Below are 16,494 nucleotides of genomic sequence, written 5' to 3'. Positions count from 1 at the left end.
GGGTGAGGCCTCACTCTTTAGCTCAGCACCAGCTCACTGTTCCTGGCGTTCTTGGTGCCATCACCCTCACCCACCTGTGCCTCAGGTCAAGCGACCCCCTTGCCTTGTTACCACTTCCTTTTCCTCCATCTCCACCTGGTGACACGCCTTCATCCTTCATGCCCAGTCTCCTGTGTAGCCCTCTCCCCTCCCCACTGCCAGGCAGAATTATTTGCTACCTTTTCTGCCGCCTCAGGCACATTTTTATACTGACACAGTGCAATTGGGAAATGCCAGTTGGGCAGTAGTAATATAATTCTAGCAGTCACACTCCTCAGTTTATGATTTACTTCCTAGTTGATTTTTAATTTGCATATATGTAGGATTTTATACCCATCCAATCACATGCATACAACTTGGTGAGCTGTGAGTACAAGTATCATTGAATGTTACAAAGGGGGAGGGGGTATTTAGTCCTGATACTAATCTGCTTACTTGTCCTGCAGGGGCCTACCGTGGTTACAGAGCCGCTGTGTTATTCATCTTTGTGTTCAGAAGGTCCCTGCTCTCATGAGGCTTACAGCCTGGTGGGGGTAACACATTGGTGGAACCATAAAATAAATATGTAATCATAAGTTGGGCTGCAGGTGCTATGAGGGAGAAGAACGAAGTGCTATAGGAAAAATAGGAGGGGTTTTTCTTAGATTGGGGGGTGGTCGAGAAAATCAGAGACTTGAGACAATGGTGTCCTGTGTCACTGTATGTTATGAATCGAGGACAAGAACAACAGCATGCGGCAGACCCTAAGGGTCACTGCAGCTCTGCCAGCCTGAAGGGACAGGCCTGAGCGTCGTGACCCACCCTCTTCCCTGGCAGATCCTGGATGTCCCTGATGGGCACCGCGCCCCAGCTCCCCCTCAGAGTGGCAGCTGTGATCACCCCCTCCTCCTCCTGGAGCCTGGCAACATTGGCAGCTCTCCCTCCATGCCCCTAGCATCCCCCCAGCCTTCTGGCCAGAGTGGCCGTGAGGAACACCGGGGTGCAGTGGAGGAGCTGGCAGCCATCCCCAACGACAAAGGTGAGTAAGCGGAGGAGGCCGAGGCGGCAGGGCCGACACAGGGGATGGGGGTCTCCATTCCCTTTTCCGCCTCCGATCAGTTTCAGGCCTGGCATTTTTATTTACTAATCAACTACAATATCTTTAGGAGTCATCTTTATTCTGTACATCGTGCTAGTAATAATAATGGTCCTCAATATAGATTCTTACTTACAATTTATATAAAGTCTCTGCACCTATACTTTTATTTAATCCTTTCTGTAATCCAAAGAAGCAATCCCTCCCATCCCCATTTCTGGTGGAGGTTCAGCATGCCGAAGTGAAAGCCTGTGAGTCTGTTCAGGTGTTTGCGGTACCCTTTACCAGCAGTACCTATTGAGGTGTTGTGAATGACATAAAAGAAGAGAACGTGGTCTCTGGCTCAGGGTCACAGGGTTTGACCCAAATGGAAATCCAAGCTTTCTGACTCCAAATCTCCACTTTGTCCGGTGCCCTGCCTGCTTCACTGAGAGGGCGAGATACAGCCCTCCCTCCGCGTAACAATGATCCTTCCATTCTCTAGCGCTGTTGCCTGCATCGCCGTGAGGTAGGCTGGTCCAGGGCGTGATCTAACAATACACAGAGGCAAATAGAGCATGGAGTAACAAGGAATAAATGTGAGATAAATACAGATAAAGTCAATATTTGCAACCTAGGCAAAATGTATTCGCTGTGTGGAAAGCAAGAGGAATTTTATCCCACAAGTGGGGTTGAGTAAAGATTGCTTTTCTGAGTCAGTACAAGAGCTCTTCCTGGAAGAAGGGATAGATTTTCAAGACTGTGGAAAGGAAGAAGCTGTGGTATGTTGGCAGGCAGGGCGGTGCAGTCTTGGAAGAAGGCAGAGAGAGACAGAAGTTAAGACTCCTTTCAGTTTGAGACTGGGAGTTCCAATCACAGTCGACCTCCTGGGAAGATAGCATTGGTATTAGACCTGATTTTCCCATCAATTCAACTGTACTTTTTTATCCTGTATAAGAGCATATGTATTTTTGTGAGCTGTTTCAAAGATTTTTTTAAGGTAGAGTATATACAGACAACCTGGATTAGCATAACCGCTGCCCCCCACCCTACTGTGTCTCCCAGTCTCTCCCCTTCACACCAAGGCCTGCCCTGAGGAAAGCAGACACCTTCCTTCAGCCCCACTGGACTCAGCCTTGCTCTCTCTGCAGCCTCCTCTCCAGGCCACCCAGCCGTCCCTGAAGATGGCAGCCCATCTCCAGTCCTTGTCTTTGCCGCCTCCCCTCGGCCCAATCACAGCTACGTCTTCAAACGGGAGCCCCCAGAAGGCTGTGAGAGAGTGCGTGTGTTTGAAGAGGCCACGTGAGTACATCAGAGGGATGGGGCATGCCAGGGAGGGACGAGGATGGGGGGTTAGCCCGTGTTGTCCCACCTGACAGGCCCTTCTTCAGTCTCGGACTCTCTCTCGTCCTAGAGATGGTGTCAACTTCAGATTATCGGTATTGCAGTTTTTCCATGATCAAACTTGTTGACATTACCTACTCTGAGCACTTAAATCTTTGCTTATCATTATCTCCATAGAAACCTGCTCTCTGCCCACATGCCAGCCACAAGCGCAGCAAGAGCTGGAAAGGAAAGAGATTTGAAACCTAAACCCTTTGTTTCTTCTATTTTTTTCCATCCCCCAGGAAGGTGTGAAAATTTGCTAGACCATAATCAGAGAGAGAGAACACACTAGTTCTCTTCAGGCAAAGACTAGAAAGGCCTCGTCCCCACTAGAGTGGCAGAGGGAGCCTGAGCAGCTTTCTGGTTGCTTCTGAGTCAAGTCTTCAGCCTGCAGCTGCAGTGGCTCAAGTGTCATGAACCCCTGGACAGAAATTTCCAGTCCTTGCAAGTAAGGACTCTGGAATATTCCCAAACCAGATTGGACAATTCAGAAGTCATTCTTCTGTGGATTTCTTTGCTACAGTTCCCTCCCATTAGCAGTGAGACTCGAGAGCCAACCTTTCCCAGTGCCCACACAGCCCCTCTTAGCAGGCACTCTGCTAAGAACTCCTTTCATTCCCCCTGCCACTTAATATTCATGGGGGCAGAGCCACCGTGGAAGTTGTGGTTTCGATGGCAGTCAAGAAGTTTAGTCATCTGTGTGCATGGAGAGTTAGCTAGGACAGGGTTTTGGGCCTCAATGGCTCCTTTTGTACCTCAGATGAGGGAGAAGTCCACCCAGGGTAGTAGCAGGTGGTACATATATACCCAGAGAGGGAGGTCGGGGGAAAACCATGGCCACCGAGCATCTCCAAGTACGCTGGGTCATCTGGGATGGAGTTGGGGGGAGAGACCAGACTTTGTAGCCTAAGCAGACTCCGGGCTCTTGTACCCCTCCCCAGTCCACGTTGTGGTTGAGTCATTACAATCTGGAATTGCTTGTGGAAATCAGGCTGTTGCTTGTCTTGATTCTTTTGTAGACTCATAATGCCAGAGGAGGTCTGAAACCATCTCTTCTAGCTGCCTGCCCCCATGTTAACCCTTAAGAGTGATGGTGATCTGTCAGTTACTTTCTAAGATTTCCTGGGGTAGAAATTCTCAGCTCATTGGGATCTGTTCATTGTATGAACTTTCCTCTTGGGAAGTTCTTATGTTTAGTGGTTCTTCTGTCACATTTTCCTCTTCCTAGCTGCCCACCCTGTAAGATGGCCTGGATTTCTCAGGGAGGGAATCAAGCTGTTCAGGGTCATGCTGGTTGCCCTCATGTCCTTCGAGCGTTATATGATCCCCTCTGGGTCACCTTCCTCATGTGTGCATGCACACACTGAGAGCATTCCCTCTCCCATGCATTCTCCATCCCTCCATAAAGTGGGATTCTTTTTTATTTTTTTAAATTATTTTTTGTTTTGTTTTGTTTTTTGGTGAGGAAGATTGGCTGAGAACTAACATCTGTTGCCAATCTTCCTCTTTTTTGCTTGAGGAAGATTGTCACTGAGCTAACATCTGTGCCAGTCTTCCTCTATTTTGTTTGTGGGATGCCACCACAGCATGGCTTGATGAACGATGTGTAGGTCCGTGCCGGGGATCCAAACCTACAAACCCCAGGCCACTGAAGTGGAGCATGCAAACTTAACCCCTAGGCCACTGGGCTGGCCCCAAAGTGGGATTCTTTAAACCCTTTTCAGTCAGGGCACACCTGCCACTGGAGTCCTCTGGCACCCCAGGCCTTCACTTCTTTATATTTCTCACTCTGTGCCAGCCTCTGCCCTCATCCTCATGCCTTGCTCTTCTTCCTGGGTTTGGAATTATTAGAATGCTACAGTTAAAATGGCTATCAACTTATCAAGCTATACACTAAGTATATATATTTTCTGTATATATATTATACTTCAAGCAAAAGTTTAAAGAAAGGTCATTGGTGGGAACCACTGGTAACAGCTTCCCCGTCTTCCTGCACATTTGTCTTCTCACCTGGAATCCTCACAACCAGCACTTCTCAGGGCTGTTTCACCCTCGAAGTGTGCCAGACACTCCTCATCTTTTTTTATCAAAGTGTTCCTTACTTTAGAACTCTCTGACTTAACCTCCTGTCATTTCCCCTACATGATCAGAAAGTCAAGGATGAGTCTGTCCACGATAAAGGTGAGACAGGTCAGGCCAAGAGCACATGGTAAGTTAGAACCGTGATCTCCTGATAAGCTCTGGCTGCCTTTCTCACAATGATTGCTATCCTTTCCTCCCAGCGAGGGTTTTGAAAATCACACCTTTCAAATATGCTCAAGAATGAGATTCTTTAGGCCAGTAGATTTCAATGAGGGATAATTCTTCCCACCAGGGGACATTTGGCAATGTCAGGAGACATTTTTGGCTGTCACAACTTAAGTGGGGTTGGGGGGGTGGGGCTAGTGTCGGTGCTACTGGCATCTAGTGGGTAGGGACCAGGGATGCTGCTAAACATCCTAGGATACACAGGACAGCCCCCCACAGCCAAGAATTATCCAACCCAAAATGTCAATAGTGCTGAGGCTGAGAAACCCAGCTTTAGGCCATAAAAAGTCTTAGAAAGTCTTTGCCTGAGTCTCTGCTTTCAGGTAAGTGGTCTGCCCCCAAACACTGTTCACTGATGAAATCTCTCAAATGAAAAGATCCCTTGGTTTCCTCTTCTAGAATCACATTGTCAGAAAGTTCTCCTTCCTGTCTAACATCAATCCCTCCTGTTCCTAGCTAAAGTAGATTTCCTGTTGTTTAGCAATATTTCTAACAAATGGGGAGCTGAGGGGCCTCAAGACTGGTTGTTGCTCAGTAGCCTTTCGTTTTTTGCTCAAGTTACCATCCTGTTTGAACAAAGACCCAGCTCCCTACTCCCTGATGCCATGACATCTCTCATCCCTTCTCACTGGCTGTTTCCGTGTGTGTGTGTGTACACATGTATGTCTATGTGTCTCTCTCTCCATCCTCCAGGTCCCCAGGTCCTGACTTGGCCTTCCTGACTTCCTGTCCCGACAAGAACAAAGTCCACTTCAACCCAACCGGCTCGGCCTTCTGCCCCGTGAGCTTGATGAAGCCCCTCTTCCCCAGCATGGGCTTCATTTTCCGTAACTGCCCCTCGAGCCCGGGGTCCCCCCTGCCCCCTGCCAGCCCCAGGCCACCACCTCGGAAGGATCCAGAGGCCTCCAAGGCCTCCTCGCTGCCGTTTGAGCCGTGGCAGCGCACCCCGCCATCAGAAGAGCCCGTGCTTTTCCAGAGCTCCCTGGTGGTCTGAGGATACCACCCCCGCCACTTTACTGTGGAGACCAGTGCCTTGGTGGCAGGCCCCTCCCTAGCTCCCCTGAGGAGGGGGATGAAGGAGTCCTTCCCTCTCGGCCTTCGAGCACTTTCATTTATTGTGTCAAAGCCCCGGGTCCTCTTTCCGATGGACACTGGCCCCTCCAAATGTGAGGGGACCTGCCTTCTCCACTAGCAGCTGGGCAGCTCACAAGTCACACCTGTGTTCTTGCCACCTCTCTCACTTGGTGGAAAACTCACCAGGAAGATCTTGGGTCCCCCACTCCTGAGTGTGAGTCCAAAGGACTATATATAGGCCCCTTGTCCTTGTCATGGAGCAAGCTGACCATGATGGAAGGAGAAGGGACACCACAGATTTCCTCCCCTCTCCTCCACAGACACAGCAGAGGAGACGGGAAGATAGATAACCCCGTCCTCTCAGCCCTCACCCACATGCCTCCCTCTCATTGGAGGAGCTGACCAAAGCAGCCCTAAAGGGCCCTAACACTTGACCAATCCAGCTGCTGGCAGAGGGGGAACCAAGTGTTTTCCCAAGTGGCATTTTCATCTCGCTTTCACCCTGACTAAGATTGTCTTAAGCAGCAGCCCAGCCTGCCCGGCCCCAGGTGGGTAGTAGGGGAGAGGGAGAGCTGGCATTCCTCCAGGTGGCAAGTGGCAACTTGACACCCTCCACCTGCCCCAGGACTGGGTTGGATTAGAAAAATGCCTATTTTTCTTGTATCGATGTAGAAACTCTATTTTCTCCCAAAGACACTATTTTTGCAGCTGTTTGAAGTTTGTATATTTTCCGTACTGCAGAGCTTACACAAAATTGAAGAATGTTAATGTTCAAGTTTTCTTATCCTGTGTTTAGAAGTTGTTTTTTGCAGATTTTGGTGTTAATAGACCAAATAAATAAGTATTCCCAGCAACTTGAGGTTCTGTTAAATTTTTTGAGGGGAGCGGGAACAGGATGGAGATTGAGGGTATTATATTGATCACTTCATCCTTGTCTTCAAGAGGAGCCTTTATGTAACACATAATGACATGGGTGTGGGTGTTGTGTGGATGGACAGAGTCCCTGTCCGCAAGCCACCAGGCCTGGATTCTTTACGTGGACGTATAAACAGTGGGTCCATGGAAAAGCTGTCCAGAATGAAGAGTGTGTGAAAGTGGGGGAAGGAGTCAGTGGGGAAGTCTTCCATTCTTGGGGGAGTCTGGAAAGGTTCCCTAGGGAGACTGGATTTCAGAGAGGAAATGAAGGTGACTGAGGGGGAGACAGGTTGACATTGTGGTTGTTCTTGGCACTGGCAAAGGGAACAAGACCAGGGAATGGCGTTCAGGCTGAATCTCTTAAGCACAGTTTTAGGGAAACTTTAGCTCCTTTTGAGTATTCTTTCCATCTCAGTGAGTACTCACAAAACAGAGCGCAGAAGAAACTGTTCTTGTCCTTTTGCAGGCACTCAGTTTTATAGTGCCACACCTGTAAGAGCTCTCAGGCTCTGGGGCAAAATGGGAATAACCATCCCAACATTCTGATGGTGCTTTGCAATTTACAAAGCATTTTCACAAAAAGACACATTATCCCCATTGTATGGGTGAAAAGCTGACTACCTCAAGGGCAGTCATAATAACTACAATTGCACCTATCTGCTGAGACCTCAAGAAAATTCCAAAGCCAGGCTATCCCAGCTACCATTTATTGACTTGGTAAGCATCAGATACCTTGTTAAGTGCTTTACATAAAATGTCATTGAAATAACAGCAACCCAAAGAGAAATGTGGTAAAGCCCTCTGTACTAATGAGTGAAGGACAGAAAGATAGAATTGTGTCCCCCACAGACACAAATATGAAGTTGGGGAGCTAGGATTGGGAACTACATTATTTGAATCCAGTGCCCATGCTTCTAATCACAGCACTCTCCCACTTGTATTATATTCCCATTAATTTCAGATGAGGAAACTTGACTCAGAAGTCAAGTGAATTGTTTGAAGTCCTAGCTGGTAAAGAGGCAGAGGTGGGACTAGAAGCCAGCTGCTGCTTGGTGTCCTGAAATCATGGGCTGATTCAGTGGAGTGAGCCACTGTGCAAGAGAGCAAATCTGTAGGGGTTCCCCCTCCCCCACTAATATGAAGGAGACAGGGGGTTGAAGACAGACCTTGTCTTCTATCTCCTACCCCTCCCCCAAAAAGATGTTTGGCCTACCCCCAAAGCCTTAGTGACTCAGGCCCGGAGTGATGGGTGTGGTGCGGCCCCGGGTTTCCTTCCTTAGCTTGAGGCTGTGCCAAAGGAGCAGGCTGCTGGAAGGGGAGAAGGAGCCTCTACCCAGCCAGCAGCCCAGAGTGCAATTAAATGGGGGCTTGGGGTTGGTAGTGGGAAGACCTGGGGTCAGTCTTGTCCTAGCTCTTGGTGCCAGCAGGAGGAAGCCCTTGGATGAGGGAGGGGTCCAACAAGGAGCTCATTAATGGGAAAGAATCTGCAGGGCAGCAGAGGGTTTGCTCCATTGTTGGTGAGTTGTAAGACCTTGAAGAAAATTCACATCACTAAGCTTCTATTTCCACCTCCAGGATGTGAGGAAATAAGATCAGCGTTGAGAAAGAATAACGACTAATAAAACCTTGAACTTGCACAGCGCACTACAGTTTATAAAACACTTTCACAAACCTCAGCTCAGTTGATCCTCAGAATAGTCAAGAGGCGACAAGGTGGCTATCATAAATGATCTATCCCTAGTTTACAGACTGGGAAAACTGTGGCTCGGAATTTAGGTGACACGAGTAGATTATCCTTCCTTTAAGTGACAGAGCTGGGACAAGAACCCTGCGGCCCTTGGAAGCCTAGTGATCTTGTGCCCCAGAAGGACCGCTCTCGAAAGTTGCGCCTTGGACCCTCTTCTGTTAGAGAGGGTAGAGTGCCTGACGCTCGGCAGCGGCTAGGGGGCACTAAGGCTCCACTAAGAGGGTCTTGGCGTTAGGACCCAGCAGAAGCCTGACCGCCGACTGGGGAAAAGCCTGTTGGATCTGCCCTGCCGGCCGCACCTCCTCCTTCCCGCCCACCTGTCTATCTTCGCACAGCGCAGCCAATTGGTGATCTCCACATCCTTATACGTCATCACTCAACGCCCGTGTATGTCCAGGGCCATACAGGCGAGCTCTGGGTTTCAGTTGTCCTCGGAGTTGCCTGATCGGAAGGTCTCGAGGGCGAGGCGTTAACCTCGGGGCATGTGGCTCCCCTGGCCACCAGGGACGAGGTCAAGGTCCTAGGGCGGGTCCCTGTTCCTTGGCAGCGGTTGCTGGGTTTTGAGGGGTTTCCTCTTTGGCCGCCCTTGAGCTGGCGGTTCTGGCGGTGGCTGCAGGGTCCTGCTGCGTGGCGGTCGCATGCAGCTCCTATGAGGTCCCTGTCGCCGGTCGGCGATGTCCGGCTGGAGCTGTCGCCGCTGCCGCTGCCCCTGCCGGCTGTGAGCGGGTCTCCGGTCGGGTCTTCCGGGCGTCTCATGGCCGCTAGCAGCTCCCTGGTGCCCGACCGGCTGCGCCTGCCGCTTTGCTTCCTCGGCGTCTTTGTCTGCTATTTCTACTATGGGATCCTGCAGGAAAAGATGTGAGCGGATCCCTGGGGCCGGAACGCAGACATCCCCCTTTTCCGCCCCATCTCCCCAACCTTGTTGCCCGGTTCGCGGTCCTCTTGACCCCGCCCTCCCAGCACCCCGACACCTTTGCAGCCGCGGCTGAGCCTCCCCAGATTTCCAAAACGCGAAAGTTGGCTCTGGATTCTCGAGACCTGGTTATTTTTCTTCTCTTAGTTGCTCTTTTGTTTGTTCGTTCCAAGGGCCTGGGTTTTACGGGCTGAGACTTCTACCCTCACACAGGTTTCCATGATCTGTGCCGGCTCCTCTTTGGAACTCTCAGATGCTTGCAAGACAGCTGATTCTTTCGCCCTCGGCCTTGCTGCTGTAACCCAAATCCCTTCTGCCGGGGTACCTCGTTTCACCATCTAATTTTCCGCATTTTCTCTAGCTCCATCCTTTACGGATATTCTTTCCCAAAGGTTGGGATCAGCAGGCTGAGATGTCTAGTTTCTAGACCCAGTAAAATTAGCCTCTTTTGTAAATAAGCCCAGTGATCCTTACCAAACTCTCCCTACATCCAGAGAGGCAAGATAATTTCAAAGCTTTCAGTGGCTCTGGACATGCTGGATGACACTAATGGAAATATGCTAATTCCTCCTCTCTCTTTCTCATACATTTAATTCTTAGAACAAGAGGAAAGTATGGGGAGGGAGCCAAGCAGGAGACATTCACTTTTGCCTTAACTTTGGTCTTCATCCAATGTGCGATCAATGCTGTGTTTGCCAAGATCTGTGAGTACCTGGATAGTAATCTGTTGTGTTCCCCCTCTGTTTCCTGGGCATTAGGCAGTGATCCAACCTGAAATTGTAACTCTCAAGACCCCCACCCCCTTTAGTGCTTACACAGCCTCTCTGTTCAATGTATAAAACTAATGGCTTTGAAAGGGGGTAAAACCCTATTTTCCTTAAATTAAACCAGCTTCTGAGTCAGAAATGTGCAGAGAATGGGTCTTTTGTGTTCCAGATCCCCGCTGAGAATACTTAAATTTTTTTTCGTGGTCCCTTTGAGTTTCCTTTATGTGTTAGCTTCAAGCATATTTTGAGCTTTCTCTCTTTATTCTCTGGGGACTAGCAGCAGGGCTAACTTGTCCCTTGAACTGAATGAGCCCCCACCCCTGCGCGGCATGTGGTCTTGTGTTAGGCTTAGGTGGGGTTGGAGAGTTGAATAATCTTCAGAGACTTCGCAGTCTAAGAGAACAGAAATAGCTTGTGCTTCTTGTCTCACTTGACAGACGGGTTCCTTTCATGTGGCTTTGACTTTTGTTCAGTGGTCCATCCTAGGCCCACCAGGTTTCCCTTGTGTGTTTTTTTGTCTTTTCCCAGTGATCCAGTGTTTTGACACTGCCAAGGTGGATCGTACTCAGAGCTGGCTCTATGCTGCCTGTTCTGTCTCCTATCTGGGTGCCATGGTCTCCAGCAACTCAGCACTACAGTTTGTCAACTACCCAACTCAGGTGAAACCTCAGGGTGGGAGGAGGGTTGGCTGAGAAGTTGTTTGAAAAGGCTTAAGTATTCCTCCCTCAGGTCTGTGACATAAATAAAAAGAGAGTGTGTGTGAGGACTTCACAGTGTGGAGAACCACAGATCTGAGGTGTAGTGGTGGTGGGTTGGCTGTAATCGGGCTGTATTCTGAGGCTGTGGTCTCTGAGGCAGGCCCCACACTTACTCATCTTAACACAACACCTAGCACAGTATCTGGCACATCACAGATGCTCAGAAATTATTTGCTGAATTTAATTTCAGGTCCTTGGTAAATCCTGCAAGCCAATCCCAGGTAAGCAGAAGAAGATGGTCTCCGTCTTCCATCCTCTTCCTGTAGTGCGCTCTGTCCTCTGCTAGAGCACTGTATCCCTCCGGGCATTGTCATCCCACCATAACTATCTTCAGGGACTTCCCCCCATCTGTTCCCCCTGCCCATCCTGTCATCTTTGTCACTTCCTGTGGTGTTGGGTGTGCATAAGCTGATAATCCTTACTAGGAGCTAGAGGTTGACCTAGTCAGCTTCATGGGGTCAATCATTTTGGTGGTGTGTGTGTTTATATTGTCATTAGACACCCCAAATCCCATTTCGATTATCAGTTTCTTTCTCCCAACCTCTCTCTCTTTCCTGCTGTCCCCGCCCTTGCCCTGTTCCTTCCTGGACCTTTCACCGTTGTTATTTCCTTTTCCCTGTGTTATACTTGTTGTTCAACCCTATTGCTCAGTTGTCTTTATCTAGATGCCACCCTTGTACTCTCCTCTTGTCCTCTATAGGCCTTCCTTCTTGGACATTTTTTTTTCCCATGAGTCTCCTAGGAGCAGAGTGTTGGGCTCATCAAACCCTATGGATGCCTGAATTTTCCACTCTGTTTTTTCCCTGTAGTCATGCTCCTTGGAGTGACCCTCTTGAAGAAGAAGTACCCAATGGCCAAGTACCTGTGTGTGTTGCTAATTGTGGCTGGAGTGGCCCTCTTCATGTACAAGCCCAAGAAAGTAGTTGGGATGGAAGAACACACAGTTGGCTATGGAGAGCTGCTCCTGGTATGTGATCCTGTGGGAAAGACAACCTTTCCCAGTGATCTTAACCAAGGAACATCCCCACTGAGGCAGGCAGAAGACCGGTTCCATGTCTTAAGGGAGATTGTAATGCTCCTTGCTGCTCATTTCTGGTCTTCATCTCTTTCTGCATGGCTTCTGGCTCTGCTCATGTCATAGTGGGAAGCCTAAAAGATTTAACTACAGCTCAGCTCTCCTTCTGAGGAAGGGGTGACTCTGAGGCCTGTGTCTAAAGCTGGCGTGAGATCACAGAGACCTGGGGCCGGCCCCGTGGCTGAGTGGTTAAGTTCACGGGCTCCACTTCAGTGGCCTGGGGTTTCGCTGGTTTGGATCCTGGGCACAGACATGGCACTGCTCGTCAGGCCATGTTGAGGCAGCGTCCCACATGCCACAACTAGAAGGACCCACAACTAGAATATATAACTATGTACTGGGGGGATTCGGGGAGAAAAAGCAGGAAAAAAAAATAATAAAAAGATCACAGAGACCTGAGAGCAAAAAGGGCAGGAGTAGTGTGTCTCTCACTGTGGCTTTCCAAGAAACCTGGAAGCCAGAGTTAAAAAGAATACCATAGTAGCTATTGCTTACTATGTATTAGGCACTGTTCCAAATGTTTTACATGTTAGTTGGTTAATTTTTACAATAACTTCATAACATAGATAGTATTATCTCCATTTTACAAATGAAGAAACTGAGGCAAAGAGAGGTTAAATCACTTGCCCATGGTCACATGGCTGTTAATTGGCAGAGTTAGTGGCTAACTTTGCCCAGGATTCTAATCTAGGCAGCGTGGCCACAGAATCCAGTCTCTGGAGCACTCTATTCCAAACCAGGAGGCTAACGTGCTGGGGCTGCATTTTCTTTTCAGCTCTAATGGAAGAATGTGTGTGGCTCACTTCAGCCTGTTCTAGGCCCTGCATGCCAGGCTTCCTGGCGTTGTGTTGGGGAGTAGTAGGCTTCCTGTCCTACTCAGATGACATAATGACTGCGTGGTTCAGATAGCCTGTCATTCCAGTGCCTGGGGGAAGAGGGGGCTAGCATGGTCTCTCCCCACCCTCCACATGTGACCGATTGGCAGCGTTTTGGTCTGAGGACTCTGTCTTGTGGCAGCGGCTTTCTGAGGCATCTCAAAAGTGAGAGTCCTGTGTGCTGGGTTAAGGAGGGGCCCTGTTGGCCTTCTCACTGCAAGCTGTACCCTTTCTTTCTCAGCTATTGTCTCTGACCCTGGATGGACTGACAGGAGTTTCCCAGGACCACATGCGGGCTCATTACCAAACAGGCTCCAACCACATGATGTTGAACGTCAACCTTTGGTCGACATTGCTGCTGGGAGCTGGTAAGGAGCAGTTCTGCTGTTCTTTCCATGTATCACCAGAGGGCACACTGCCCTCATCCAGTTGATCCCTAGCCCAGATGCCAGTTGCTAACTTTGCCCAGGCCAAAGGCCTACCTCAGTTCTAAGATGCCCTTATGTCCAAGCCCCTGAGAAACCTTCTTGGAGAAACCTTCACCATCAGGCTCTGCTTGTTACTCGTTCCTGGCACAGTCAGGGGTAGACCTGTGCCAGGTGTCACAGGAGAACACAAAGCAGTAAAACAGGGGGTGCCCTGGCAACTCGTCCTCTTCTGAGAGAGCTGAGATGTTGGCATGTAGTGTATACTGAGTATAGTTTGAACCTGAATGCATTTGCTTTTAAATCAGTGCTTCCTGACCTTATTCAAATCTGGGATAGTAGGAAGCAGAAGTATTTTTTGTACAGCACACTGGGGTTAACGGAGGAGGCCGCTGATGGCTAGAGGCGACCAGTGCTGGGGGCTGCCTTACGGTAAGGATGTGTGGATCATTAGCTCCACAACATCTGAGGATCTCTGCTTTCAATCACTGTAGCAGAAGTAACTCATTAACTTCCCAGCCTTTCTCAGAAGAGTCTTTAGTTAGTTTCTTTAATCAGAAAAATAGGGACGCCTGATGGAACAATACAAACCCACTCCATACATTTTCCCATGCCCCACCCTCCTTCAGAATACTTTTGCGGGCCCTGTGCAGGGGGGTGTGTGTGAGTATGGGCACACAGGATGCACCATTCATCTCCTGACAATTTCTTCGCAGGAATCCTGTTCACTGGAGAGCTCTGGGAGTTCTTGAGCTTTGCCGAAAGGTACCCTATCATCATCTATAACATCCTGCTCTTTGGCCTGACCAGTGCCCTGGGTCAGGTAGGTGCCTTGAGAGGGGGTGGCTTGGCTTCCCCAAGAGACTGGCCTGACTAGAAGAGGGGTGGCAGAATGGGTCCTGATGTCCTGTCGCAGACTTCAGACCTTGTGCAGATACCCAGTGACCAGCCTGACCCACCTTTTTCTCTCCCTCTAGAGCTTCATCTTCATGACAGTTGTGTATTTTGGTCCCCTGACCTGCTCCATCATCACCACAACTCGAAAGTTCTTCACCATTTTGGCCTCTGTGATCCTCTTCGCCAACCCCATCAGCCCCATGCAGTGGGTGGGCACTGTGCTTGTGTTCTTGGGTAAGTTCCATCCAAAGCAGGCATTTCTGGGCCACACAGAGGGACAGTGACAGAGCCTTATGTTTTTTTCCCTAAAATTTGCTTATATGTTTATAAAATTTAGTTATTTTAGGGAAAACTTTTTTAAAAGAGAAAAGGAAGCATTACCTCTAATCCGGCCTTCCTAATGTGCATTTCATTTTAGTGATTTCCTTCCAGTAACTTGATTTCCCCAGACGCTGAGCAGGATAAAATTATTATACTTACTTTGTACCGATTAGTGTTGCTATAGATGAGCTGAGAGAACTGGCTTATAAGTTTTGACTCTCAAGTTTCTTTCAATCTTGCTGTATTGTATATATATATGTAATCAGTATCTTACAGTATATATTAAGTATGAGTGATTTTCTTCATTTGATGCCGTTCTCTTTTTTCTGAGGGAGTTTTATAAAACCAGTGTTTAGAAATTAATTTTATTTAAAACCCCAATTTTGGAGAACCAAGGCTGACACTCCCCCCCACCCCCAATCATTGATAGGTTTCATTTTCCCCCATAAAACTAAGCCTGTTTTCTCGCCTTCCACAGGTCTCGGTCTTGATGCCAAGTTTGGGAAGGGGACCAAGAAGACATCCCACTAGGAAGAGAGAGACTACCTCCACTCCAAGAATATTTAAGTTATTATCTCCAACAGTGACATCTCTTGGGAAAATGGACACAATAGGGATAAGGGACTGTATTCCAGTCTTTTTTTTTTTTTAAAGGAAGCAAAATCACATATTCTAAAAAAAGGACTTGGATTTTAACAAGACAGAGTTGGCAGTTTCTGTTCTTGGTGACCTGGAGCACAACCTAGTGCAAGTAAAGAGAGAATGAGAGAGGGAAGAGGCAGAACTCGCTGCTCATTGCCCAAGCTGCTCCCTCTTGGGTGTGGCCAGTTTGGTTGGATGGCTAATTCCCCAAGAGCCTAAGCATTATAGGGAGGAACTTGGATAGACTGTGTAGTTATGCTTGCAGCCTCTGTTCCCACAGGTGAGGGTCTAAATATGCCAGGACAGGTAGCTGGCTGTTAGAGCCAGAGAATGTAAAAATCACTTTCTCTCTTAAAGCTCTGGTGGGTTAATATTTCTTTAAAAACTACAGGTATATTCTCTCCTCAAGAAACTTCCCTTGAGGTTGGGATAAATGAGCCCAAGCCAGAGTCTGTTGTGTTTTCACATTTCCCCACTGCCTCCCCTTCAGCCAAAACTCACCCAATGGCCCAAGTGGACCCAGTGTATATGTCATGAGCGGCTTTCGAAGGTCTGATTCCCTCCCTCCATCTCTGTGTCTGTTCTCAGTCTACCCAGCCCCCTCCTGGGGAGGCTAGGCTATTCCTCTGCCCCCTTCAGCTACTGAAGCCTTGCAGTCCTCTGCCATCCTGGCTGTGCCGTGGTGTCACCATGCCAGCCTCTGCCAGTTGAAAGGCATGCTGGTGGAAGGCATGGCGGCTGAGTCCTGGCGTAGAGCCACTGTTGAGTTTTCTGGGTGGCAATGGGGGGAGAAGGCGGAGCATGGAGCAGAGCCACCTGCCCACTGCTGCCTTCAGAGCTGGAAGTCGCAATCCTCCACGGACCAAACTTTACACATGAAAGTGCATTTCCACCAGCTGCAACTTTCCCTCCATCTGTTCAGCAGCCCCAGCCGTGGCTGTCCAGATGGGAGCGCAGCCTCCTTCCTGAGCGGCTGCCTTACCACCCCCCGCCCAGCCTTTCAAGCCCTGCCTCACTTACACTCATCTCACTCTCCAGGGGCCCAGGTGTCACTGCAGCTCTGCCCCTAAAGGCCTGCTCTCATTTTGAGCTCCTTGAAAGAAGAGGTTTTAAGTACCTGTGGCTGAACTTCCTTCCTTTCTCCACCCTTTTTCCTCGGATTTTTTCATCCTGAAGGCTGCATCAATTAGCTCCTTACCTACTGGCCTGATAGTTCTCCCACACTGTCTCCTGTGGCTTAGTTAGGTGGTCAGAACATGTTGCCAGGGCCGGGGCCTACAGGCAGTCCACATCTGGGCC

The 16,494-nt window shown here is 49.1% G+C and overlaps 2 protein-coding genes across 5 annotated transcripts in view; both read left to right on the top strand.

Annotated features, from left to right (window-relative positions):
- The window catches only part of FAM117A (family with sequence similarity 117 member A), a 57,498-nt gene extending 50,784 nt beyond the window's left edge, over nucleotides 1–6,714 (top strand). For all 4 annotated transcript variants that reach the window (XM_070560651.1, XM_070560649.1, XM_070560647.1 and 1 more), the window contains 3 exons: nucleotides 856–1,057; nucleotides 2,245–2,395; nucleotides 5,480–6,714. In XM_070560651.1, coding sequence (XP_070416752.1) covers nucleotides 964–1,057; nucleotides 2,245–2,395; nucleotides 5,480–5,780 — 546 coding nt within the window. In that variant the 5' untranslated portion in view covers nucleotides 856–963 and the 3' untranslated portion in view covers nucleotides 5,781–6,714. The remainder of the gene's footprint in view (nucleotides 1–855; nucleotides 1,058–2,244; nucleotides 2,396–5,479) is intronic.
- Nucleotides 6,715–8,888: 2,174 nt separating this feature from the next.
- On the top strand, nucleotides 8,889–15,254 carry SLC35B1 (solute carrier family 35 member B1). Its single transcript, XM_008520359.2, has 9 exons — nucleotides 8,889–9,380; nucleotides 10,036–10,139; nucleotides 10,731–10,861; nucleotides 11,151–11,181; nucleotides 11,770–11,927; nucleotides 13,152–13,278; nucleotides 14,052–14,158; nucleotides 14,313–14,466; nucleotides 15,032–15,254. The coding sequence occupies exons 1-9, from the start codon at nucleotides 9,172–9,174 to the stop codon at nucleotides 15,082–15,084; spliced, it is 1,074 nt and encodes a 357-aa protein (XP_008518581.1). The 5' UTR covers nucleotides 8,889–9,171; the 3' UTR covers nucleotides 15,085–15,254.
- Nucleotides 15,255–16,494: the final 1,240 nt, after the last annotated feature.

This window comes from Equus przewalskii, chromosome 10 (assembly GCF_037783145.1).
Source record: "Equus przewalskii isolate Varuska chromosome 10, EquPr2, whole genome shotgun sequence".
Classification (NCBI taxonomy): Eukaryota; Metazoa; Chordata; class Mammalia; order Perissodactyla; family Equidae; genus Equus; species Equus przewalskii.
This window is presented reverse-complemented; position numbering and strand designations above follow the sequence as displayed.